This window comes from Mustela lutreola, chromosome 7 (assembly GCF_030435805.1).
Source record: "Mustela lutreola isolate mMusLut2 chromosome 7, mMusLut2.pri, whole genome shotgun sequence".
NCBI classification, from domain to species: domain Eukaryota; kingdom Metazoa; phylum Chordata; class Mammalia; order Carnivora; family Mustelidae; genus Mustela; species Mustela lutreola.
This window is the reverse complement of record NC_081296.1, coordinates 123,668,996-123,694,998: the sequence shown is the minus strand read 5'-3', so window position 1 is coordinate 123,694,998 and position 26,003 is coordinate 123,668,996. Positions and strand designations below refer to the sequence as shown.

Genomic DNA, 26,003 nt, shown 5'->3' with positions numbered 1-26,003 from the left:
GGCCATCTGGTACTGGACTTTTGTTGGGAAGTTTTTGGTTACTGGTCTGCTCCGATTTCTGCCTGTTTCTTCTCGAGTTAACTTCAGTAGTTTGTGTCTTTCAGGAATTTGTCCATCTTATCTAAGTTACTCAATTTATTGGTATACAGTTACTCATAATGTTCCTTTATAATTGGAGTGCCTGGGTGGCTTAGTTGGTTAAGTGTCCCAGCTCTTGGTTGAGGCTCAGGTCATGATCTCATGGTCACAGGATCAAGCCCTGCATCAGGCTCCCTGCTCGCACTCAGTGCAGAGCCTGCTTCAGATTCTTTCTCCTTCTGCTTCTCCCTGCTTGCAAGCCCGCACCCACTCTCTAACATAAAAATAAAAAAATAAAAAAAATCCTTTATATTTCTGTAAAGTTGGTAACAGTGACCCCAACCAAATGTCTTTCATTTCTCAGTTTAACAATTTGAGTCATCTTTTTCCCCCTTGGTCAAGCTACTGTTTCTGTGCACAACCAAGTGTGTGTGTGTTTTCCTGCCTTCTGAGTGGCCGCTTCCGGTTCTGAAAGCGTGTTCACACCGACCTGCACGGGTAGCAGGTTGAGCTGAGCGAGTTGGGGAGGGCGGGGAGGTGAGTAACCCCAGACCAAAATGCCACAGACTATTCACTGTTCTTACTAGGTATTTTTTTCTAAGATTAACTTATCTGAGGGTGGAGGGGTGACAGAGTTCATTCTGACAGTTTTACCCAGTTTTTAAATTGCTTTTTGAGGGAGGTTTGCCAGGCTACTTGCTGTGCCATTTCTGGGTGTGCGCTCTTATCTGGTGCATTGTATACTGAGCCCCATGCCGCAGAATGCGAGTGACGTCTAAAAACAGGCAGTTTCGGGTTGTGAATGGTTCACAGCATAGCCACGTCCTTCCAGGTGTGGATGGTGTTAATATAACACATTAGCTACCATCCATCGAGTAGTTACCATTGGGAGAGTTGCTGTCGCTCTCTCCCTCTCTACACGCGCGCGCACACACACACACACACACACATCTATTCTGTGGTCCTCACACTTGCGATGCTACTTCCATTAGAGATGGGGAAACCAAGGCTCAAGGAACTTGCCCAAGGTCTTAGTAGCAGAGTGAGAATTCAAACCCAGATCTTTCTATGTTGTCTATAATACTTGGTCTGTGTTCTCAACTTTTCACCAATTTCTACCAGGAAATCTAGACTGCACCGATCCGTCAGCATGCATGGATGTGACATTTCCCAAGCACTCCCTCAGCCTCTTGGGTTTATTCCATCCACCCCACCCAACTCCTCTTACCCTTCCAGAATAGGTTCTCCAAAGGCTTCAGTGGGGGCAGGGTGACTTTGGCTGAAATGTTTTCACTAATAGCAAGGCTCACATTCTCTGTCTAAACTTGTTGAAAGCCATCCTGGAATCCTAAAAGCAAAATTTTTCTGGGCTCGTGGTCTTGATGGGACTCCCACTTCACAGCGCAGACCCGAGAGAACCATTGTGGAGGTTGGTTAATGAGCGGTCTCATTACTGCCTTCTGTTCCTTGCAATCATGCTTTACAATTGAGGATGAGAAAAACTGAAGTAGCAATTTCCTTATAAATTACAGTAACATTAGGAGTAGGATTATTCCACTTTTCTCTGTAAGGCAACAGAAACACATTCCTGTAGAAAGATATTTAATGCTAAAATAAAGTGCTGTAATTTTTGAGTGACCACATTTTCCAGGCTCTTTACCATTCCTGTGACAAGTATCCATTGATTCCACACGGAACTTTGCCCAGCCTATCTACTATCTGTGCATCCTCCTGTCCTCTGTTATACTAACAGCCGCACGAAGAGAACTGCATACAGCGCGGTCTGCCTTCTAGGATCTCACATTCCAGGAATTATTCCAAGATGTGAAAGTTTAGTTAAGAGGATGAGATTTAATAAATGTCCGATCCCAAGAGATGCGTGTTCTGTGGACCGTAGCTCATGGCTAGGTCCAGTGATAAAAGGCAGGGGTCTGAACTTACAGATTGGCCTAAAAGCCCAGTAAGAGACACAGTTAATGAGTTAAAAGTACTGGAGCCAGGGAAGAGACCAGGCAATCTTAAATAGAATTTTAGGAGTTGCTGAAATGACTCGATAAAGGGTAATTCTGTGAACTTAAAATTGTCCCTTGTTGGTATTACTAACCTAAGGCCCAAAGGTACAAAGGACAGGACAGAGGTTCTCAAGCCCTCCCTTTACATCTAGAGGGAATCTTATGGTCAAGAATGAGTCAGACTCTTGACTCTGTGAGGACATCAGCCAAAAGACTTTCCCAGTCGGTATATTCTCGTGTGCACATTACTCGGGCTTTTCTTCATGCACCCAGTAAACATTTCGCAGGGCCATCTATGGGCTGGGTATCATGCTAGTGGATACCATGGAAACAAAGCTGAAAAGGATGTACAGTGTCCTTTCCTTCCTCAAGGAAGGAACAGTGTCAGGCGTGTTTCCAAATGCTGGAAGATGAATAGATGTTTATCAGCAGGCGAGGCAGGAGAAAGCGCATTCACAGGAGCACATGACAGGTTAAGGCTGTCTTTTAGGGCACAGCACACATGACTGGGTCAGGGACATCCAAGTACGGGGCGCCATGGCTGGAGCTTAGGAAGATGAGCACCCAAGGTGAGGCGGTAAAGAATCCCAGCGTTTAAGGGGTGAAGAGGGAAGCTATCAGGGAATGGAAAGGCAGTATTTGTATAAGTATGTATGAAGTATGGACTTCTCCATACCTTGGCCTCTGTAACACCAGGTGCTTTAGGACTTCTTACCAAGTTGTCAAGAAATGTAAGGTTGGAAAATGGTCCATTCAGTTTGTAGGTAGAATGTGATACACCAGATACATTTCTCTAAAATGGTGGGACTGGAAGTTAAACCAAAACCCATTGAGCATCATGTTGGAGAAATCTGTATTCCAAGTCCACAGAAGAACTTACCTAGGACAGCAAAAAGGTCAAGGAAATTGGTCTCTCCAACCAGAGTATTTTAAGACCAAGACATCTGACTCCAAGAGGCATTCATCTATCTGAAGAGGAGTCCTACACGTAGTTTCCTTTTAATTATCATTCTCAAGAGCCAAGATAAAGCATTAAAGCCAAAGAAAGAGAAATCAAACTGGTTTACCACTGGGTGTCACAGTATACTACTGCCCCACTTCCTCGTCTTCTCTGAGTCCCAGTGTAATGGCAGACAATAATCCATTCCATTAAAAACTCGTTTTTATAATCCTTTTGCTTGAAATGGATGTTAGGGCAGAAAAAGTTAATATAACCTTGTATATTAAAAATTTTGAAGGACCTACCTGAGTTTTCCTCCAGAAGTGATTTTGACAGTGCCAGTTTAAGCAATTACTTATGGTAAATACTAGAACTCTGTTGATTGAAGTATTCCACTTAAAAATATCTTCCAATTTAAACTGCTTGCTGCTCTAATCTAGCAAACTTTACAAAGGCTACTGCTTTAAATCAGTTAAGAGCAAGACTGTTCCCCCATTCCATGCCTCTTCTTCATTTCCAAATTGACAAAAACTAATTTCCAGAGAAAATTATAGACAGGATTTGAGTATAGTCAGGGAAATAAACAGTCAGGTTTTAATTCTATTTAAAGAAAAAAGCCAGGGTAGCTTTTCTGGACAAGACAGGACATCAAGGTGTTTCCTGTAGTTAATGTAAGTCTGTCTTTGTTAGAAGTTGTTGTTTCACATGGGAAGCGAAATTTTTTTTTTTTTTTCATTTTCAACATTGCAAAATGAGCAAAAGAACCAATACATATCATTAAAATGGAAAATAAGAGTTTTTAACTAACTGTTCACGCCGTGGTATTTACATCCGTTACCAAGACAGGCATCTGTCCAGCACTACAGACTTTTGAGTCAGGTGGACTTGTCAATCCAGTGTTGTTGTCTTTCTAGCAATTTATTGCTAAGTTCTTCCTCTATGAAATGACAAGCTGTTTTAAATCTAATTTCTGTTACAGCAACTTGTGTCAATTTGCTGCTTCAGTTACAATAATCACTAATGGCTAAGAACAAACAACTGTCCATCAGTGAAGGGGTATCACTTAACATGTTGAGGGCCGATAGTGAATAATTTTTTTTAAATACTGGATCATAATTTATGAAGGCACGGGATGCTCCTCCTGTCTTCTCAAGCACCGTCAGAATACCAGGATAAATAAGTGTTCCAAGAGCCTAGCCAGAAACGTCAGTAGGGTTAAGGCACAAAGGAAGATGTAATATAATTGAACTTCAGATCTTTCTTCTCTTTATTTTCAAGATAACTTGATTAACTTCAATTATTAATACCCACAACTTGGGACTCACAAGTAGCTCTGTACTGTAGTGAAATACACTTAAACTCTTATAATTAATTATGCACCTAAAATTTATGTTAAAAAAATACGTAGCCAACGATAAAACTCGTTTCGTGACTGTAGTAGCGAGTTGTCACTTTCTGATTTTCTACCCAGCTATTCAATATAACCTTGTTTTTGGTACCACACGTTAGAATTTATGGAGGACTAAACAAAAGAGAGAAGACAGAAGCACACGGTGCTTTGTCAGACACTCAGTTAAAGTAGAGGATACTTAAAATAGTATCTCTTCCTGGGTATGGATTTTTATTCACATTTGCAAACACATTCTTCAGTAAATTCTAAAAGCTTATTAAAAAAAAGAGGGAATGTGACATTAAAGTATTTGTTTTCATTTCCTTAAAAGAATTTTAGCACACCTAAGACAATAAGAAGAACCTATTTAAAAATACTGTTGTAAGGAGGGAACAGCTAGCTGATGATTTATTTAGGAACCACCACTTTTACAACTGCAGCTGGTATTCCAAAGTGAGTGGTTAAAAAAAGAAAAAGAAAAAAGAAAAAAACATACAACTAATACAATTTCTCTTACTCTTCACTTTTCTTTTTATTATTCAAAAGTCAAATGTTATTTTTAAATCATCCAGCCTCGATTTTGATTTAATGTACCGTCATTTTCCCAAGATATGAAATTTCAGAATCTCTTTGGAATACTAATTTCACGTTTCTAGGTTTAACAAAACTGTTGAAATTTTAAATTCCACTCTATTTCCCTGAATTCTCAAGACAGTTGCTGATGTAAATTTTAATATAAAATATTTAGTCACAAAATAGTATTGCTTTTGTATGCACATAGTTGTAAGATTACTTTGTTTTTGTCAATAAAAACTATACCATCTTTCATAAAACTCTAAACAAATTAAGAACTGTGATGTGAACAAAAATTACACATGGTAAAACAGGTACCAGCACAACGTTAGGTTATATTACATCAAAAAAAGTTTTAATGGTCCCAAATATATATAACTCAACAACTAAGCATACACTCAGGGGAGAAAAAAAAAATCAAAAACAAAATGAAACAAAAAAAATTATGACACAAATGACCACATCTAGAATTCCACTCAATCTTTAATCAAGTAGGGACAAATCCCCACTTTAAAAAAAAAAAAAATCTGCAGTTTGAAGGGCAAAGGGAACAGATAAAAAAGAGGAAACTTTATATTCGCCCCTCCCCCAAAGAGGTTTTCCAAACCTGTTGTAGCTTGACTAAAATGTTCAGAATGTAGGATTTTAAAGGCAGGTCTCTTTATACAAAGAAACTGCTGGCATTCTTAACTAGTGAAGAATCATGGCACAAAAGCCCGTTCTTCTGAGTCTCAAACATGGTCCAAGAAAGCATATTCTGATTGTAGCAACTGACCAGTCAATCCAGAGTTCCACTTACAAAACCCCTGCCCTGTTGGCTTTTTGTTTCCATTTCCTTCCCTGAGAAAAGGGCAATGTGTGGTCCAAGCTGGAGAGCTCAAAGGCTTAAGTCTTTCCCCTAAATGTGTATTATCCCCTCCGACTGCTCCATTGAATTGGCACTTGATGAGCAGAAGTCAAGTTTGTGAGGCTGGTCTGGATCAGTCATTCACGAGAGACCACTGCTTTTCGTGGATTTTGTAGGGGGGAGGGGTGGAGAACCAGTTTTCTCAACAGGTGCTGATCAGAGGCAGTTGCCATTATTAGGACTCAAACTTTGCTTTCTTTGACAATGGCAGCGTGTCTTCCTTGTCTTCATCCTCGTCGTCATCTTCATCATCATCGGGATAATCTACCAGACCCACGAGGCCTCCCTGTTCGGAAAGAAAAATGTAGCTTTTAAAAAACAAATCTTAACACACAAATACCAGATAAAGGATACAGATGCTCAGCCCTCCTACCCCAAATAAACGAAGTGTAGCTATTTCTGGATAGTGAGATTACATGCAACTGAAAGTCACATTTTTCCTATACAAATTTAGCAAATGGCCAGGAGATAAAACCTTCTCAATTTAACAATTACTGTTTCTAAGATTTAACAGTGCATTACAAAATCCCAAAAACTACAACAGATAAACGGACTACTAGAAACGAGGGCTGACCAACTATCAGAAGTTAGGTAGGCGATTCTGCTTTTTCTCCTGGCCTCCTTTTAGACCCCTGCTTTCGCCAGAAACCACTGCAGCTCTTCTCCATGGGTGGCTGTGGGAAAGTTCACCCTGCTCTGCCCTCAGCTGCACCTTCAGTTTAACATCGATTCACTTCTTAGCCCTCAAGGGTTCCATGCTCACGGCAGAATAAAGAACTGTGTACGGGGCGTTCTATTCCTGGTTTAGATCAACCCATCCCAAATACTCGTCTGTGAACGGTTAGTCCAGGACAGCAGAGGTAGTGAACAGGACTGGTTTTTGTTCTGATATTATGTCTTGTCCACATTTTTGCTGTTAAAATTGTGATGCTTTCTTATGAAATGTGAATGATAGATGGCTAATTCTTTTTTATAAATTTTGCTTGACAGAACAATGTTTGAGTGTCCAGATGCTGCTCTTTCTTCCATACAAGTCTTTAGCTGGGTAGTAACCGGGAAAGTTGATAAAAGAATAACTAAAATTTCTGTAAATGTTCTGACACAAATCTGAACCCGAGTTCTAAAATGCAAATAACCAAAATAATTCATGCAGCCTTTTGTGTTGGTCATAAAATCCTCTGAGAAATTGCTCAGGTTTTTAATACATTCAGATGGTAGTGGGAGAATTATTCTTTCTTGTTCAGAAAGCTTAGACCGGTTCCAAAAGACAATAACCAAAGGAAATCTTCGTCACAATTACTGTTGAGAAAGGTGAAATGAGACAGGCCTGGAAGTCAGAACATACCTTGGTAGTAATAGCTGCCGTCTGAGATGTACTTTTAGGGACAGAGCCAGGAGAGCCTGGAGATCCTGGGGATCCCGGGGAGCCTGGGGAACCAGGCAGATTGGTTGCAGGTGACTGGCTGGTGAGAGAAGTCTTGGTTCCACTAGAGAGGGAAAGCTTGAAACTTGGGCTCTGCCGACCAGAAAGATTCGTTTTCAGAAGCACCTCTTTTTCCTCACTTTCTTTTACTAAAAATAAGAATATTGTTAATAGTTGTCACTCATCCTCCTCTTTTTTTAATCCTCCCCCCCCCATGAGGTGCTACTAAACCACAATTAACTGCTCACTCCTCTGCTAGGGAAAAACACAACTTCAATTCACTACTGAGAAGGAATGAGACCTTCAATATTCAGTATCCCCCCTGCCCCTTCCTGAAATAATGTATTTCTCCTGGGTCAAGTCAGATTAAGAAAATTTGGTCCCTACCTTCACCCACAGCTATTAATTCACATTCTAGAAAGCAAAAAAGTCTCTAAAATCTAGGTCATGACAAGGTAGATACTCCCCATTTTGTCAAGAAATACAGAATAAGCCTGGAGTTGGAAAGCCACTATTTCTCCTTGCCCAGTTTTTCAACATACATTTCTTCCTTTCCATGAATTTACTTATTGGATCCATAATATCATCATCATTTTTAGTTTTGTCAGACGGAGACACGACAGCTTCTCCATCTTCCATGTCATCTTCATCTGTGTTAAACCACATTTCCTCTTCATCTTCTAGTGTTCTGGCATCTCTTCGATATCTATGATTCCTCAAAATGGAACGCATACTAGGAGTAAAGAGAAGAAAGTACACAGACTCAGGGCACCTGGGACATCAGTCAGTTAATAAGCATCTGCCTTCAGCTCCGGTGTGACCTCAGGAACCTGGGATCAAGTCCCACATGGGGTTCCTAGCTCAGTGCAGAGTCTGCTTCTGCCTCTTCCCAGCCCAGTGCTCTAATAAATAAAATCTTAAGGGACTCACCCAAAGTGAGTGAGATAATCTTCAAGTGGTGCTCCAAATTAGATCATTAGATCAAGGAGGTAACATATACGGAGAGGCTAATGAAGAGCCAGACTTTTCACAGAACTAAACACTCCACCCTATCAAGTGTTAACTAGTGCAAACTTATGGAAACTGTACTATCACGGATCAGTTGTTAAACCTGTTAACATCAGAAACTCACAAGTCCTAATTCATGGACTTTAAAACATACTGTTTTTTTTTTTTTTTTTAAGATTTTATTTATTTATTTGACAGAGATCACAAGTAGGCAGAGAGGCAGGCAGAGAGAGAGAGAGGAGGAAGCAGGCTCCCTGCCGAGCAGAGAGCCCAATGTGGGACTCGATCCCAGGACCCTGAGATCATGTCCTGAGCCGAAGGCAGCGGCTTAACCCACTGAGCCACCCAGGCGCCCCTAAAACATACTGTTTTGATTTTGCTTTGGACACATGAAGCCCCACTACCATGTAAGCGATGGGGTTTTCTTTCTCATTAACTAGCTTAATATATACCCAAGGAAGAGTCTACAGATCCTACTAACACCACACACACCTTCAGAAAAACATTCATATTAGCCATTACAGAAAGCTGCAACCACCATTCATCCCCTGGCCAAGGCACCACCATACAACTTGAATGAATAGGTTAAAAATGTAGTAATTTACCTGTCAAGTTTGGGATTATCTTGCCTTTCTCTTTGTTGTTCAAATCTCAGTTTCAGTCCTTTAAATGTCTGTACATAATCTACATCTTCCAGTGCTTTCCAGTAATTTTCAATGACATGAGCAGTTAATGACTTTATATCTTCCTACAGACAAGGATTATAATGAAAAATACGATAGAAAAAATCTTCTTTTAGCAAGATAGACTTAACTATATTAAGTCATAAACCTGCCCAAAACAGTTTAACTTCATAAAATTATTAGCCAGTCTTAGAGATAACAAAACAATGAAAATGGGCATAAGTGGATATTCCACAGTCTCTGATTTTTGGTGTGTCTCTGAACTAACTATGGGTCTTCCTCAAGTAAATGCCCATGTCCCACCTAGATGACTCTTCAGTAAGTGTGGTGGTGGGGAGGGATCAGCACATCACAGGAAAGTGCTAGAGAGGGACAGTGGGGATAGCTGCACAACAGTGTGAGTGTATTAAGCAGTTTTAAAGGCAAGTTTTACATGGTAAACATTTTACCATAATTAAAAAACAAAAAACACACTACCGATAATTCTGACACACACTTGTGGGAGAACCACAAGCCAACTACTATTAGTAAAGAATCGAGTTACAAAATTGTTCTTTAAAAATATAGAAGGCAAAATCCAAACCCAGAAAACCTCAGTTAAAACAAAATAAAATCACACCAAATACTTTCTATTAACTGTCATTCTACTTTTTAAAAATGAGTAGAGTATCATGACAGCATTAGATCAGTTTTTTTTTTTTTTTTCCAAGCCATCCTATGAAGGACTCACAGCTGCTGAGAGAAGATTTTTTTGGTTTTTATTACTTTGAACTGACTTTCTACAAGCTTCTTTTAAAAATTTTCTTCAAATATAATCTCAAGCCAGAATACCAATAATACATATTCAATAATCTTAAATAACTAAAACCAACATTCTAACAAATACAGAACCTACCACTCTAATAAATTCAAACATCTCTATAATGGCAGAGTTCATCAGATTGTAGCGGGATCCATTGTTGAGAAATGCTTTGACTACTGGTTCAAACAAAAAACTTTTCATTATGTAGCGGTTGTAAAACTCATCTTTTAATCCAATAATCTTTCTCTTAAAACGAAGAGCACCTGAAACACAGAGGCATTATTGTTCAAATTACATACCACACTTCCATATTTTAGACTTTCTTTAAAAAGACCTGCTTAATATAATTCTTCGTGCAGTGATATATTACTGCTTCCAGAAGCATGAACCTAAAGATAAGGACTGCAAAATGGTTATCAGAAAAATGCACCCTAGAAGTAGTGTATGTCATTATAGAACACAAGTCTTGGAGAGCCAGAAAAACTCTGGAATTTACTAATGACCAAAATGTACTTGTACTTTGCATCTAATGTAAGAGCTAAAATAGGGCTAACAAATTAACTTCATACTACTTAAGATGAAAATGCTAAATATATCCTTTATATTCACCTTAAAAACAACAGAAATACTGTTCTTTTATTAGGGCAATCCACTGTATAATTTGATCTTCATTATTTTTGGACACTCTTACTATTTTTCATTAGAGTTCTGGGTTTACACTGGTTGGTTTGTGGATGTGTCAGGATAACCATAAACCCACAAAACTCTGCATGACCCAAAACTTGCCTTCCCATAGTTTAGAAATAAATTTAGAGGCTGTTTTGTTTAAAATGTGGTCCTCTATGCTTATTGCAGCGAGTATGCTTTTTAATTTTTTTCCTAATTTTCCTTTTTACAATTAATTAGGCTTTAACTTACAGATTAAAAGGTATATTTACATCTTGAGGTATGGGGAGTTACTTAAGTCACCATTCGTCAAGATCCAAATATACTCAGACAGCTAGACAAAGCCCTCTTTACCTACATGGGAGTTTGTCAGTAAGTTAATGCCCCACTTATTGTAAACAGTTCAAAAAAGCATACTCACTTCATGCAGTCACATCGTCTTCGGTTGGCAAGATTAAATATTGTGTTTGTATTTTGGTTTCTTTGGAGATCATGGAAGTGGCTCGTTAAATTGCCAATTTGTTATTAATCAAGTCCTTCATGAGCAGGTAGCCAGGCAACCATGCTGACACGGTTTCTGGGTGGGAAGGCAGAGGAGTAAAGCAGCTCAATGTTTCTTTAGTTGGCAGAAAAGAGGTCCACAAGTGAATGCCCAATTAGGTACAGCTGGCTATAAACTGCCTTAACAATGCAACTTATTTAAGAGTGTCTCTCTCTAAAGTGACACTCTGGGCAGGGAGCTTCAAAATAATTTATAGAATAGTAACTGCATTTTTTGTAAACTACTGAATTATTTTCAAATACATAAGCATGGTGAAATAAGACATTTTAAACAGTAAGAGGCACCTGTTTAAGTCAAAGCCTAACAAGGGTCTGTCTTCCCAAAACAATAATTTTAAAGTTTGGTGTTTTGTAATGTCACTTGACAAAGGAACTAGTGAGGCCGTTCCATTTGTTAGGATAAAAATCAATACTTTAGAGCTCAGGCCAAATGTGAAGATTTTAGTAAATAAGGCAAGAGCTATTATTTTAAGAGTTTGTCCTCCAACTACGCAGGCTTCGTGGAGACTTGTGTCCTACCATAACACACACTAGCTGAACCCCGTGGGTTGCACGCAGTTCCTAGGTAAATGAAAAGAAACTCCCTTCCTAGAATTCACTAAGCCCAAGCTACGCAGTGCCACCATTTCAAGAGCAGTTCTGCCCAGAAACTGCTGGTACAGACAGAGGTGCTTCTAATGGTCTCTGTTTCGCTCATTTCCATTTGCTCTAATTTATTTAAATCCAGAACTGGGTTATTTCCATTCAGAGCCCTCCCCCAAAAGAAACCTGCATCAAGAACAGCAAACCACTACTTGCTGTTGAATAAGAGTTGCTTTCAAAAATGTACGAGCGAGCTCTATGAAGTCAAATTGCTCAAAGGAAATTAGAGAACACTTTTGGGATAGGTCCTATTGGCAGAACTGCAGACCTCCATATGTGAAGTACACTGGGTTTCCCTTCTTATCTATAACCTTCATTAACATGCCAGGAATCTCTGGTGCTTCATTTCAATCATCTTTAAAACAAATAATTCATCTTTACGTTAGCACATGAGCTTTCATGTCCCAAGATGACACTTTTTGCCTCATACGTAACTTATGATGGCTGAATAAAAGCATCTACGATAAAATTTTAATTTCATTTCTGTCATGGATTTCCATGTTTTTAACAAATGCTAGACAACATGAATCCTGAAAGGCCAAGGAAACAAGACAGTAAAACTGGTATATGTATATACCTAAACTTATGAAGACCTAGATTTTGAAAGGATTGTTGGTCTCACCTACACACCTGATTCGTTGTCTTTAAATAGGATAAAAACATTTAATAAGCAGCAGATAGAAAAAAATGAGAAGTTCTGTAAGTCCCCAAAGTGTTTACATTTAACCACTGATTATCTTCTGTCCTTACAACAGGGCATCTAAACTTAATCACTCCCTCAAACATTATACCTAGTATTTTCCATGTATAATCTTAGAAGACTGAAAATAACCTAAATCTCCCACTTAGCTCTTTTGGAAATCCTTGACCAGAAACTCCTACTATATAGTCTTCAAGCCAGTTCTAGAGTGCTCACTCCTAATGACTGGCATCTTCTTCCAGAAACTACTCATGTTCTCAATCTGGGAAGACAGTCACACGGGATCGTTTAAGAGTGCTCATTTTCCAAACTGAGTCATTGTTAAACCAAACAATACTAAAACAACTAAAAATCTGCTAACATGCTTAGTTTCCTATAATATAACCTTTCTTGTAATGTATCTCTTTGTAGTTCTCAAGCTGCTGAGAAAATTTCTTTGTAATACGGCAAGCAAAAGAAAGATGAACTGAACTGAAAGGCTTTTCTTTTCCTGCACTCTACCACTGGACTCGTATGTTCTACCCACAACAAACCATTGTCATGCTACACTTTCCCACATATGTACGTCAACTGTGCCTGCAACCAAGAAGGTCACGTTCTCCCAGGACCAAGACGCAACCCAATTTACCTCTCTTGCAAAATTTTCCTGATCTGACTCCTACATGTAAAATAAATTATTTCCACTCTGCTTCCAAACACACCTCAATATAGTACTTTTGACATTTTGATTTTTACATGACTATCTCTTCCTAATGAACTCAAAACCCGCTTGACAGCTGAGCCCAGGTCTTAACAGTCTGTGTTTTTCTTGTAATTTCCAGGTATCTACCATCTTCATCAAATCTAATATGCCCCAATTGCAAAAAACTTTCTCTACCACTAAGAAAACCAAATAAACAGAACTATCAGTCACAATGGCATGCCATTAATAGTTTAACTCACCTTGATTTGAGATGATAAATATCTAAAATGTGGAGCTTAAAACTGATAAAATATGGTGTTTAACACATTTATCAAACTAAAACTAATTAAGTTATTCATTTAGTTTTTCCATTCTGTCCTAACTTCCCTTTCCCACACTGGAACAAAACTTTCTATGTTGACATGAAAGAAAAGTTTGTTACAAACTCCCTCTCAACGTGGTCATGGGCTCTATTTTGCTGTAGTAGGTATGTAAGGAAAAGGAGTATAAGTTTAAAAGCTCTTCTTTTACAAATGCTAACTAAGCTCATGGATATTAGTACTGCAGAACCAAAATAATTCATTTATTTTTGCTGTCCTTAGCAGTCTAGGTTAACGCCATAAAATGCTACCTTTAACTTTTGGCTGAAAAAGATTACTCAGGTAACATCAAAATTCCTGGAAAATCAAAAGAAAGTAACTTTACTAGATATCTGAAGGGTGGAAAATGAAAATATACCATGAATACAAGTATTCTCAGTCCATCCTGCAGTGTGTACATTAACCAGAAAAACTAAGGCAACTGTTACCCTGATGCCAAGTTTAATATTTTTAGGATACCAATTTCTAATACTATTTTAAAAATAAAATACTATAGAGCAAGTCAACGTCAGAAATATCCTTATAAACCATGTCTTTATAATTTTAGGATTTTTTAAAATTTTAGGATATTTTAAAAAAATCCATTAAGTAAAAAAATAATGAAGTTAAAAAAAAAAAAAGCAAAAATGGATATATGTTTAGGCTTCTAATTAGTGAATGACTGTGATGCCATCAACCACCAAACAACCAAACTTACCTATAGACAACAAAAGACAGAAGTTACCAGCAGACATAACTTATTGAGCTTCTAAAGTACCCCAAACTTAATCTGTCAACTTACCAAAGAAGGCTGGCTGCTGTGATCAAGAATATTCTTAAATAATCTATTTCCAGTTCTGGAACATGTTTTACTTTAACAAATTCGGGCCTTAAGAACACGGTTAAAGTTGCCGTCCTCGTAAATTTGGTTTACAAGTACACATTTTAGGCTTCACAGGCCACACATGGCCTCTGTAGTTGTTTTTTTTTGTTTTTGTTTTTTCTCTTTAAACAACCCTTTAAGAAACCTAAAAACTGCTTTTTGGCTTGCAGATTGTGCAAAAATAGAGCACAGGCTGGATCTGATCACTTCTGAAGTTTGGCACCCTTGCTCTAAAATATCTGAAGTAACAAAGTGTTTTATGTTCAATATAGCTCAATAAGGCAGAGAAAAAAATATTTGTGCAATTAAAGAATGGACCATCTATAGACACTTGTGCTAGGCATTCTGTTAACTCGAAATGTGTTTTAGCAACTCGGTGCTATTAGCTATAGACTTTCCAAATTATAAAAACATTCTTCATGATTTAATGTTAAGATTCACAAGAATGCCTAATTTGTAATGAGGAAGGCAGTACTAAAAAATAACAGGGTAAAATTATCTTAGGTGCCATTTTAATAGTGGAATAAAATACTTTAACATATTTTGTGGATACATACTAAGCTCTTTGCTGTATACGGAGAAAGATGTGAAAGGAAAATTATCTCATGGCGAAACAACATAATTGGTGTAGTTTCCTGTTAAAAATTTATGTGTCTTGACATCAGTGATCTTTTCTTCTCAGGCAGTAAGACCCAAAGGTACCAACATGATAATCTACACGTCATAATTCTACCAGACGCAACACTTACACAATGCCAAGAAAGCGTGCTTCGAGGCCATCAGAACCAGCACTCTCCGGAGGATATCCTTATTGATAATGTAGTTTTTTATGTGGTACGTGTGGTGCTCCACACAGAATGTTAACAATTCCAGTACAAGTGCCAACAACTGGGCAGTCTGAAAATCATCTGAAAACGAAACACAATTCTATTCAATGACTAACATTCTTTCCTTTCTAAATATGAGTATCCAAATTACAAACAAGTAAAATCTTTTCTGTTGACCCAAAATTTTAAAGTTAAGAAAAAGGGAACAAACACTGAATCCCTACCATGTGCCTCAAGATCTGTGCTTTACATTTTCTTAACTCTGATGAATTAGTTTCACAAAACCCAAGTCTGAATGATAAGGCAGAGCTGGGACACAAATCTATTAGATCTGCTTTATTTGCAAGTGCAAGAATGCTCTTTTAAGATGTACACATAGCACAGGAGATCCAGAAGGATCCCACCAGCTCTTTGGTGGAATTACTCTCTCTGCTCCTATGATTCCAGTGTGTTTTGTGGCTCCTTTATTACACAGATGAACCCACACTGGATTATGATTATTGGCTTACCTTTCTTCCTCAGCAGGCAGCAAGCCTCTAGAAGTATTTTACTCCCTTTTTATTTCTCCCATTTAGCCCCTAAAGATTGTACTACAATGCCTTCCACACAGTGGGTTTTTAAATAAATGTTTGCAGAACTAAATATATGTGCTTGGAAAGAAGCCTCAAACTTTACCTAATATGAATAAAATAGACAGGAAAAATGATTATCAGGTTTCCAAGACATGATTTTAGAATCACAAAAAAGGATAAATTTAACATTTACTTTCTAAGTAGGGTTTAGTTATACTACACTGGTTAATTCATACGACAAAATAATAATCTTGAAATGTCAGTAAGGGATTTCCCACTGGAGACCCTAAACTACTTTCAGAATTAAACGCACACTATGCAAGCTAAAGGAATAAAACACAGAAATAAGTATCCTTAACCTTATGAATAATCCTCAGTGCAAATAAAAAGTTTAATAGTAAGCAGCTTTGCTCTATACATCCGGAGTGCAAATAACTTAAAATGATTTTTCCTAATTATTTCCTTCTATTTAGCCTATGAAAATATATTGCTTTAATAGAAAATTGTTTTTAAATTCTGACAGCAACAATTATCTCCTCTTGAACATTTTATTATCTCCAATTATAGCACTTTAAAGGAATTCTACCTTGAACACCTTTTTTGAAAATATATTACTACACCTCTCCTCTGTGTTAACCAAATGGCTGAACTTTAAAAGACTATTACTCTACATCAACTTTGAACTTCAGAAGTCAAGAACAAAGAACCTTACTACCAACCTGCATTATCTTACCTTTGCTAGGTTTATCCTCTGTTGTATTTGCCAGTAAGGGAGCAGTGAGGACATGCATACAGTGCTTGTAAAAGAAACCCAGAAATTCAGTCTTCTCTGTTTTCTAAGGAATCAAAAACACTTCCATGAATTTTAACTGCATTGGTTCCTACTAATAATAAATAACATACTAGTATGAAAAAGAGAAAAATGCCTGTGGCTTACATTGGCAGTAGCTAACATGTTTTCTGGGTCAACTAAAGTTCGAAGCAGGCCCATAAGTTGGACTGCTCCTCCAAGTTCAGGGTCTGTATCACAAATCATATGCTCTATAATGAGGTTGATGAGCAAAATATCCTGGTGAGAAAAGTACACACAGTAAGGATCACTTATTATGAGGATGGAAAAGCACATACTATGCATGTTACAGCATTGTATCTAGCTCTACATGTCTTGTTAACTGCAATCCAAATGATACGACTAACTAAACTAATAGGATATATGGCAGCGTTTCCCTCAAGTGTGGCATAAGGCACATTTATACTAAGTACTACAGAAAAGAAAGTTTCTTTATTAAGTTCTTTTGATTAAAGCAAAAACCAAACTTTGGCACTAAGAGATCTTTACACTTCTTGATAACAAAAATCTCCCTTCTGAAGGAAGCTAATGGGCATTCAGTTTAACATTTAGCCAGAATTTACACCATTGTTCTACTTCTACTGCATTTCTATAGATTCCTTCTATTTACAGCAAATGAGATCTGTATCTATTCTCCATTTATGTAAATGATACAACATTTCCATTTAAAGTAAATGTGCTTGGTACCCAAATGTGTGAAATTAGGGTAACAATACTATGCTATTTAGATAGCACAGAGAACAAGTCTGTTACATGGATTCCAAATGTCACTGAAAACTGATTACTAGTTTTCCTGAGGCTCTATGACTGGTGTTCCTGGCCCAAGGAGTAACTACAAACAGATGCAATGAGGAAATCTCTGCTCTGGTCTGTGTATGCAGTGGTAGGATGAACCTAAAGACAGACTGGGAATCAAGAGGCCTATTGCGTGTGCAGGAAGTACATCACTGTAGGTACATGTAGGTTTCAGAGCCAGCAAGAATAGTCTTTATTTTAAATTAATACAGGTATTTTGGCACTCTGGATAAGACTATTTTATTGAAGAAAAATGTGACACAATATTCAACAGTTCAAAGTGGTACTTTCCTACACCTACCCTGGCAATAAACAAAAACCACAAAACAAAACTCAACCTTAAACACAAAAGTCACCAGGCATTCTACTTCATTTTGACACAACACATTAAGATTTTTTTAAAGGTAGAAGTCTATTTTCTCATTTTGTAAAAATACAATAGGAATTGTGCATATAGATTTTTTCTCCCCCAAGAGGATGCTCCCCCTTTTAAGATGCAGTTGAGGGCAAAAAAAATATATCAGTTTATTCTTAAAAGTTACTTGTAAGATTTTGGGGGAAGGAGGAAAAAAAAATTAGGATCATTGGTTTAATGATCTAAAAGTAAAACAGAAGAGCATACACATTTGGGGCTGCTGCATGTGCCATGTACTCCAGGAGCGCCCTTCATATTATCAGGATAGATTCCCTCACTCTCTAACAGGTGTGTGTGTGTGTGTGTGTGTGTGTGTGTGAACAAGACAACAGCTTGTTCTCCTTATGGTTAGGCAGTAAAACAAGTACCCTAAATACTTTTTCAAGGGACTGTGCGCTTCATTTCTTCATTCCTGGTAATTTTGAGAATCTATCCCTAACAAAGTCAATGTTTTCCTAGGGAAGTTACTTATAATTCCATATACAGAACAATTTATTGATTAAATGATTAAAACAAGACAATGTTAATGACAAAATTAAGAAACGTGATCTCAGAAATTTGAAGACATTTAAGTTGAGCATTAACAAGCAACTGCTTTAAGACAATCTGTAAACTGAGACAGGAGCCAATTTAGGGAAAAATAAGCCATTTCACATTCTGGCTACACTTTCCCAAATATCAGCTATTTAAATCTTTAAAATAAATAATAAGTACAGTTATAGCTCCCCATGTATAAATACTTACTGTTAGTGCAAATAATATTTACCTTGTTGGTTATTTTTTGCTCTGTTAACTTCTTACTTACATCATCATTCTGTTGTGCCTCCTGCATGACAAACTCTCGTACCATGGATGGATTATATTCAACCAAGTATGAGAATATATCAGTAGCAGCACTTCGCACCTGTGTATCATCCATGCCCTGCAGATAAAAAGCACTTATTTCTCCTATAATTATAAAAGTACCGACCTTCTAGCTATGTAAATCCAAAATCTAACAAATTATAAGAAAACCCTGCAATAAGAGAAGTCAAGGAAATTTGGCATATAAATTTGTTCTGTGCATAAAGTTCCTTTCTTTTACTCCTGTTTACTTTTCTTCTTTGACATTTCAACAGGCTGCAAAATTAACGACTTATTAAAAATACGGAAAATTCCTCTGAATATTCTTGCAGTTGTATGTAAGGACTAATACTAGAATTTTACAGCTTTTTTACTTTATGTAATACACAGCTAATATTAAATACTGGCTATAGTCAAACACTTGCATGTTACAGAAAAATGTATTTTTGTGGATTAAAAATATAACGGTAATTGGGGGGCCTGGGTGGTCTCATGTGGTTAAGCAGCTGCCTTTGCCTCAGGTCAGGATCCCAGGGCCCTGCTCAGCAGGTGTCGGATTTTCCCTCTCCCCCTTTGCCTCTCCCCTGGCTCGTGCTCTCTCAAATAAAAATCTTAAAAAAAAAAAAAAAAAAAAAAATTATATAATGGTAATTAAGTGTAAGGAGAAATAAACTTACAAGGATGACTTCTAAAGCTGGTAATATGCCCATATTTGACAAAGTCTTGAAAAAAGCATCTCTGTTTTGAGGTTGTAGCGTTTGGGAAAACGCACAAAATTCTTTTAAAAAGTTAACCTAAAATAAGGAAAAGGACAAATAAATATATAAAAGATCTGTTGTTTTAGTCCTGTGTCTTTCATAAGTATCAAATGTCTTACCAATTCCTGTCTTTTTTCCTCATCTGTTGCTTCATCTGTTAGTTGTGCAAACAAATCTGTCAGAAATTTTTCATCCTCCTGTTAAATCAAAGGATAAACTTATGCTAATGATAAGAGTGTATTAAAACATCATTTTCAGATACTGTAGAATACAAATTGCACTAACTGGAAGAAGAAAAGATGGTATTGGCAACAGTATTTAAAACAGAAAAGGAAAAATGAAACTATTAAAGCATAAACTAGGGATTTATACAGGAAGGTTATTCTTTATATTCTGGCAAGGCCTTATTTCCTAAGTTTATTTAAGTATATAAGGCTTTGTGAACCATATGGTCCCTACAACTATACAACTGTTATTACAGTAGCAAACGTCCACAGATAATATTTATAAAAACAGGTATGGGCCATACTTTCCAAACCCCTCACTGAGAGTTTTAAAATCTTACCTTTAGAGACTAAGGTTCTACAACCTCTCAAATGAAGGTAAAAATTAAGATAAGAGTTTTCACATTTTAAAGACATAGAAAGGGATTCAATTATTTAAAAAGCTAAATGCAGAGCTTTAAAAGATAGACCTATTATCTGATAATATCTCATACAGACAGACACACAGAATTTAATAAGCATTATTTTGAAAAAGATTAAAGAGGTACTCTCCTAGGATACTAATCTGGGTTAAGTCAATAAAAAACTTGGAAAGAACCTCAGATGTTACTTTACCTCATTGTATAATTGAGACAGATTTAAGAAATTTACCCAAAGACCAACCACAGGAGGTGGCAGAGACCTTCCTGATAACCTATTCAAATTTCTTCCATCACTAATTCTAACCAAGACTGTGTTCTACTTTAATTCCACACTATCTTAGCTAGTACTCGATTCAGCACTATTTGAGCCCTATAGACATGCCTAAGTCTAAATATATCCTCATATGTATAGATGTATATGTGTGTATGTAATCTCTCACTAGATTATAAACTCTGTAGTCACTGTTGCAGATTCTTTGGAAGTATTTTCTGTTATAGTAAAATGGTTATTTCTATTTTTACTTTTTCTAAAATGTACAAATAGGCCATAATTCAAATGGCAAGCAATTTCAAGATGCATCCCAGATCTAATATATCCCATCAACTGGAAATCAAACTACTGAAAAAGAGTCTTTGAACTGCTGCATTTGGGGTACAGAAGTTGAGAGAACAAGAATGTTAAAAAAAAAAAAAAAAAAAGGATGTTTAACAGTATTACGTACAGAGCAGTTAACTTAAGTAAAGGGAGGGTATGATTGTGTATGCAAGGGGTAAGAACCTGATTAAATTACATCTCCATCACCCGCTGTCACCAAATTTATAAAATTCTCTCTCCTTCCTAGCAGCACTTTGGAAAGAAGTACCTGTATCAAGAAAACAGAAGTACAGCAAGGACAGCCAGAATATCACAAAGCATAATGTAGGGAAACAAAGACTTGAAATTATTCATACTTAATGAGTAAAACTGGCAGTTCACAGGTATGCAGACCAAGAGAACAAACAAGTGACAAGTCCCTGCACAACAAAAGGGGAATCTTGTGGCACTGAAGGACCAGACACACTCAGAACTATCCAAGGACACTGGGAATCAAAAGTGGACTGGAACAAAGGCTCACTAGGGTAGCCAGTAAAAACAAGATTCTTATCAAAGAATAACAATTAGTACCAAAACCTTTTCCCTCTTCCATTATCAATCACAATACACTGACTGTATAGAGATACTACTGTCCTTACTAGATTGTATTGCCTATATGATTAGTTTACATGCCTGTCTTAAATAAATAGGAAAAGCACATCAAATTGGTCAACATGAACTGGAATTATTCCTAGCTTCAGGACAGCAGTGTTAGTAAAATGGTCTTTCTTTTTAAACATTTTAATTTTATTTTTCATGTTCCAAGATTCATTGTTTATGCACCACATCCCGTGCTCCATGCAATATGTGCTTTTCTATCTGAATTCATGTTTTGTTTGTTTTAAGATGTCAAAGGCAGGGACTCTGAAAATACAGCAACTTTCTAAAAAAGAACAGCCATACAAGTTAAGCTTTCTGCTTTATTCATAATGTGCTACCAAACAGCTCATACTGACATTTATTTGCCTCCTTTAATAAATCTAGATTTCAAATAATTACTTTTATTTATAGATCTGAGGAAAGGTGTCCCAAGTCATATCTATCTGTTATTCTTCGGTGGGCATCAAAGAAATAAAAAACATGGGGGGTGCATTCACAAATCTTTACACTACACCAACTCTAAAGTTCTAGTTAGAACAAACTAATTCCTACATTATGGGATAATATACTGAGAGGTCCTCTGACTTTGGTGGGGAAGAGGGGGTGTCTTACAAACAGACTACTGGCCAGCTATAGATTTTGTGTTTTGTGCAGAATCCAGGGAACAATACACCCTGGCAATTCTGATACAAGCACCCAAAACACTAGACCTAAGAGACTCAGCATACTATAGAAAGAAAATCTAGAGTTTAATATAGCAATTACAACAGGTATTTTGAAATAACGCTTGGAGTGCCTGGGTGGCTCAGTAGGTTAAGCACCCGACTCTTGATTCTGGCTCAGATCATAATCTCAAGGTTGTGAGATCAAGCCTGCCTTCAGCCCTGAGTCAGGCTCTTTCCACCTGCCCCTCTCACCACCTGCATGCTCTAAAAAAAAAATAAATACTCGAGTGCTGCATAATGTTCATGCATGATCTTTAATCTTCAGATGACTTTATAGAGTTGGTACTAATAGCACCATCCTTCAAATCAGAGAAATGAAGTTTTAAGAAGTTAAGAAAGTTGCCCAAGTAGCACATAGCTGTTGTGACAGGTGGAACTATAACTCATATTCACATCCAACTTCTCCATACTCTCCTCTGGTACAAAAGCATGCCTTTTGGCAAGGAGACCTTCAACTATAATTTGCCAGTATCTAATATATTCCCTTGACCCTAACACTAGGCCTTTAATATATAATGATCTGGCAGTGCTATCAATTCTACAGAATTTATATTCTATGTTTAATGACATACTTCTTGGCTTCTTCATTTTATCTTCCCTTTGAATCTGTTCTATGCATAACTGAAAAATTAATGTATCTAAAATTCTACATTCAATCATTTTGTTAAGACCATTCATTCCCCTGTAATTTCGTCAAGCTAGACTTCTCACATTTATGTTCCCTGATGGAAACAAAACAACCTTCTGGTCCCACAGTATTATATAATGGAATCTTTTCTAATATCAACCAAATACATACATAACTTTAGACATAAATCGAAACTCAAATTAGGAACTTAAAAGGAATGAAATTACTTCTGCTGAATCAATTAACAGTTTAAATGGCATCAATCAATAAGGTATCTTTGTAAGTACGGAAAAATTGATCTAACTTACCTGTAACATACCAACAATTTCTACCTTATTGAAAAAGATAAAGGAGTGAAGTGTTGATAACATGTTTTCTTCAAAGACTGAAGGGGTAGGTAGAACCATATCTTGGATATACTGAACTCTGTATGTCTGATGAATTTTTTGTTTCAGCTCAGGATCTGATATGGGAATCACTTCTTTAAACTTGGCTGTTTTTGTTAGAAATTCCCTGTGTTTTCGTGGCTGTGATAAAGCAGGATCATATTCTAAGCATCCAATGACGTCCATTATACATTCCTCAGAGAACATAACTTCAAAAAGAGCAGTTCGATTCAAGAGGAAGATGCCTTTGATAATTTCATACAAGTGGTGCAGTCCTTCAATATTTTCCAAATCCTCACACACATGAAAAAGCTCTAAGAGCTTTTTAATATAACCCTCATTTTCCAGTGCTAGTGCAAGTTTTTCACGACGCAGGGGGGAAGGTAAAGATGATGCCACAAGTTCTGCAATTTCCTCAAGGCGACTTAATTCACAAGATGGCAATTCTAAACCTGGTGATGACATATCATCAAAACGCTCCTCTTCAGATTCATCTACAAGGTCCTGAGTGATGTCCACTGAAGGGTCCTTTCCTTGAACCTATTAAATAAGATTTATGATAGCTGACAGAATATAATCAAGCAAATCTAAATTATATTCTTAGATGAATATGAGAGATGTTATAAGAATCCCAGTGTCATATTCCAGGATAGCCACCACCAAACCCTTCAAAATTTTAAGTAAAATTCAAATAAATATTAAACATCATAATGTTGTGGTCACAGAATATACATGTAATTTTAAGCAACAAGGAAAATTTTAACATCAGTTCCAGAAAGCAAGGCCCAAAGAATATGCACAAACTGCTTCTGGACCAAAGTGGGTCACTGATGTGTTGTGAATGCTGGCCGGTGGCCCAAAAACACAAGTAAGAAAACTGTGGGAAATAAGTGTCCTCACACAAAAATGAAACCATATAAAAATTAATTGCAACATACACGTAGCAGAGCATAATACAGTAAATTCCCCAAGAAAATCTACCCAAAGTAACTAAACCATAGTTTTCCCTTCTGTTCACCCAAACCTGTAGCTTTCATCCCCCCCAGAAGCTCTAGAAATTTGTCATAAACCTCAACTTTATGTCAGGACAGGGACTCTAATGATAAAAACAGAACTTAGAAGTCTTCACAAATACATTTTGAGATAGAAGAATAGTTTTACCCAAAAGTCAAGGACTTATTCTGAAATAAAATCAGTTTTTCTATGTTGGCCTATAATTTGAGACTGTCTAAAACAGGCCAAGGTGAATGCTAAAGAAATGGAAAATGGAAAAATTATATGTACATGAAATGGCCAAGAAACTTAAATTGCTTAGCATGATTAAGAGAGACTGTTAATGGATACGGGAAGGGAAGAAGCCTGGAATAGTTCTTGAAATATGTTGCAAGTTGATAGTGTCTTGACCTTAACCCAGTGGGCAGTACCACCGAAAGGCAACTAGGCACATTCACAGATTGTACCTGGCATGGTCTCAGGCTGGCTCTGAATCTGTTAATGATATAAATTCTCAATGCAGCTTTAGATTCCTGGAACTCAATCTATGGCTTTACCTAAAGAAATGTGATAGCATTTGATTAAAAAGCCAAGTATAAAGGGACAAGAGCCCTTACCGTAATGAAAATGCTATCTTTAAAAAAAAAAAAAAAAAAAGCTATCTTTTTTTTTTTTTTTTTTTTAAAGCTTATTTGCAAATAGGAAGGCTAAGAAAGTCATCAAAAAGGCCTGTGGTTAGGATTTTCTTGGAATCTGATATGCTCAGAGAATTAAGGTGGAATTGTAATGATTTGACAAATACATTTCAGCCTTACTGAATGGAGCAACAGAAGAATGAAAACAAAAGGTAGAATAAGCTAGAAGAGAGTCTTCCTTAAGAGAAAGGTTAGTAAAGGGACACCTGGGTGGCTCAGTTGGTTAAGTAGCTGCCTTCGGCTCAGGTCATGATCCCAGCGTCCTGGGATCGAGTCCCACATCAGGCTCCTTGCCACACAGGGAGCCTGCCTCTCCCTCTGACTCTGCTTGCCACTCTGCCTGTGTGCTCGCTCGCTCGCTCTCTCTCTCTGACAAATTTAAAAAAAAAAAAAAAAAAAAAAAATCTTAAAAAAAAAAAAGAGAAAAGTTAGTAAGTCTTAGCAGTCTGTCTGGACAGATATGAAGAAAATGAGAAGGTGAAGGCCATGAAAGGTCTATAAAAGAAAAAAGATACACCCAGACCTAGTAACTACTATCAAGGAAGATATTGGAAAATGGAGACACTTTCTGCTGTTTCTAGATCAAAAAACGACGAGTAGCGTTCAAGAAATAAAAAGACGTTAAGACCTCAAAGAGCAAAATGTAATGAATTCTCTAGAACAAGACAGGATCTAAAAATTGCTAAGTACAGATGGGATCATGGAAGACTGGTAGAAAACAACATCTTGAATATAAAGTGTGCACAAGTAAGATTAGATAGAAAATAACAAAACAGACAGTGATTCCTAGTTAAGTTACTCTAGAGAAAGTAGAGAACTACTACTACCTGTGCCCCAAGTGTAAATGAAGAACTACAGACTAAGGAAAAGTATAGTAAAGATCTGACAATTTGCTAAAGGAGAGCCAGGCCTGACAGCAATGCACTGAGTCCAGGTGTGAGTTAAATATTGGCTAAACAGAAGACTGTGTCCAGGGTGGGATTGTTCAACTCAGAGAAGTGAAGGAGAACAAGATCTATATGAGCAATGGGTGCTGTTAGCATACCCAAGCTCCTCAATCTCTTCTCTTTCTATGGGAGAACTCCACAGGACACAAATCTAGAGGCAGGCTGTGAATACAACCGTATGGGAAAGCAAGCAAAAAACAAGTATGAAGAGGCATTCAGGTACAAACCTAATTCTTCATAGCAGAAGGAAAGGGAAGTTCGACAGGCAGGTTACTATATGAAAAATACAGCTGAGTAGATGATCTAGCAGAAATAAATTCTACGAGGTAAGGAACACTGTGCCTCAAGGACACAAAGCTTTATTAAGGCAGTGGCTCTCA

General features: G+C 37.2%; 1 protein-coding gene and 1 long non-coding RNA gene across 3 annotated transcripts in view; one reads left to right on the top strand and one right to left on the bottom strand.

Moving 5' to 3' along the window:
• Window positions 1–15,123, top strand: part of LOC131836762 (uncharacterized) — a 45,998-nt gene extending 30,875 nt beyond the window's left edge. Inside the window, exon 3 of the long non-coding RNA XR_009355755.1 lies at window positions 14,992–15,123. This is a non-coding gene — a long non-coding RNA (uncharacterized LOC131836762). The remainder of the gene's footprint in view (window positions 1–14,991) is intronic.
• Window positions 5,459–26,003, bottom strand: part of PPP4R3A (protein phosphatase 4 regulatory subunit 3A) — a 35,765-nt gene continuing 15,220 nt past the window's right edge. The window contains exons 4-15 of one of the 2 annotated variants that reach the window (XM_059182493.1): window positions 22,911–23,528; window positions 19,489–19,566; window positions 19,289–19,405; window positions 18,535–18,690; window positions 16,646–16,777; window positions 16,442–16,544; window positions 15,059–15,217; window positions 9,910–10,079; window positions 8,937–9,079; window positions 7,866–8,056; window positions 7,246–7,472; window positions 5,459–6,186 (exon numbers count right to left, since the gene is read on the bottom strand). In XM_059182493.1, the coding sequence (XP_059038476.1) occupies window positions 6,076–6,186; window positions 7,246–7,472; window positions 7,866–8,056; window positions 8,937–9,079; window positions 9,910–10,079; window positions 15,059–15,217; window positions 16,442–16,544; window positions 16,646–16,777; window positions 18,535–18,690; window positions 19,289–19,405; window positions 19,489–19,566; window positions 22,911–23,528 (2,205 nt within the window). In that variant the 3' untranslated portion in view covers window positions 5,459–6,075. The remainder of the gene's footprint in view (window positions 6,187–7,245; window positions 7,473–7,865; window positions 8,057–8,936; window positions 9,080–9,909; window positions 10,080–15,058; window positions 15,218–16,441; window positions 16,545–16,645; window positions 16,778–18,534; window positions 18,691–19,288; window positions 19,406–19,488; window positions 19,567–22,910; window positions 23,529–26,003) is intronic. The other variant, XM_059182495.1, reaches the window with a different exon arrangement.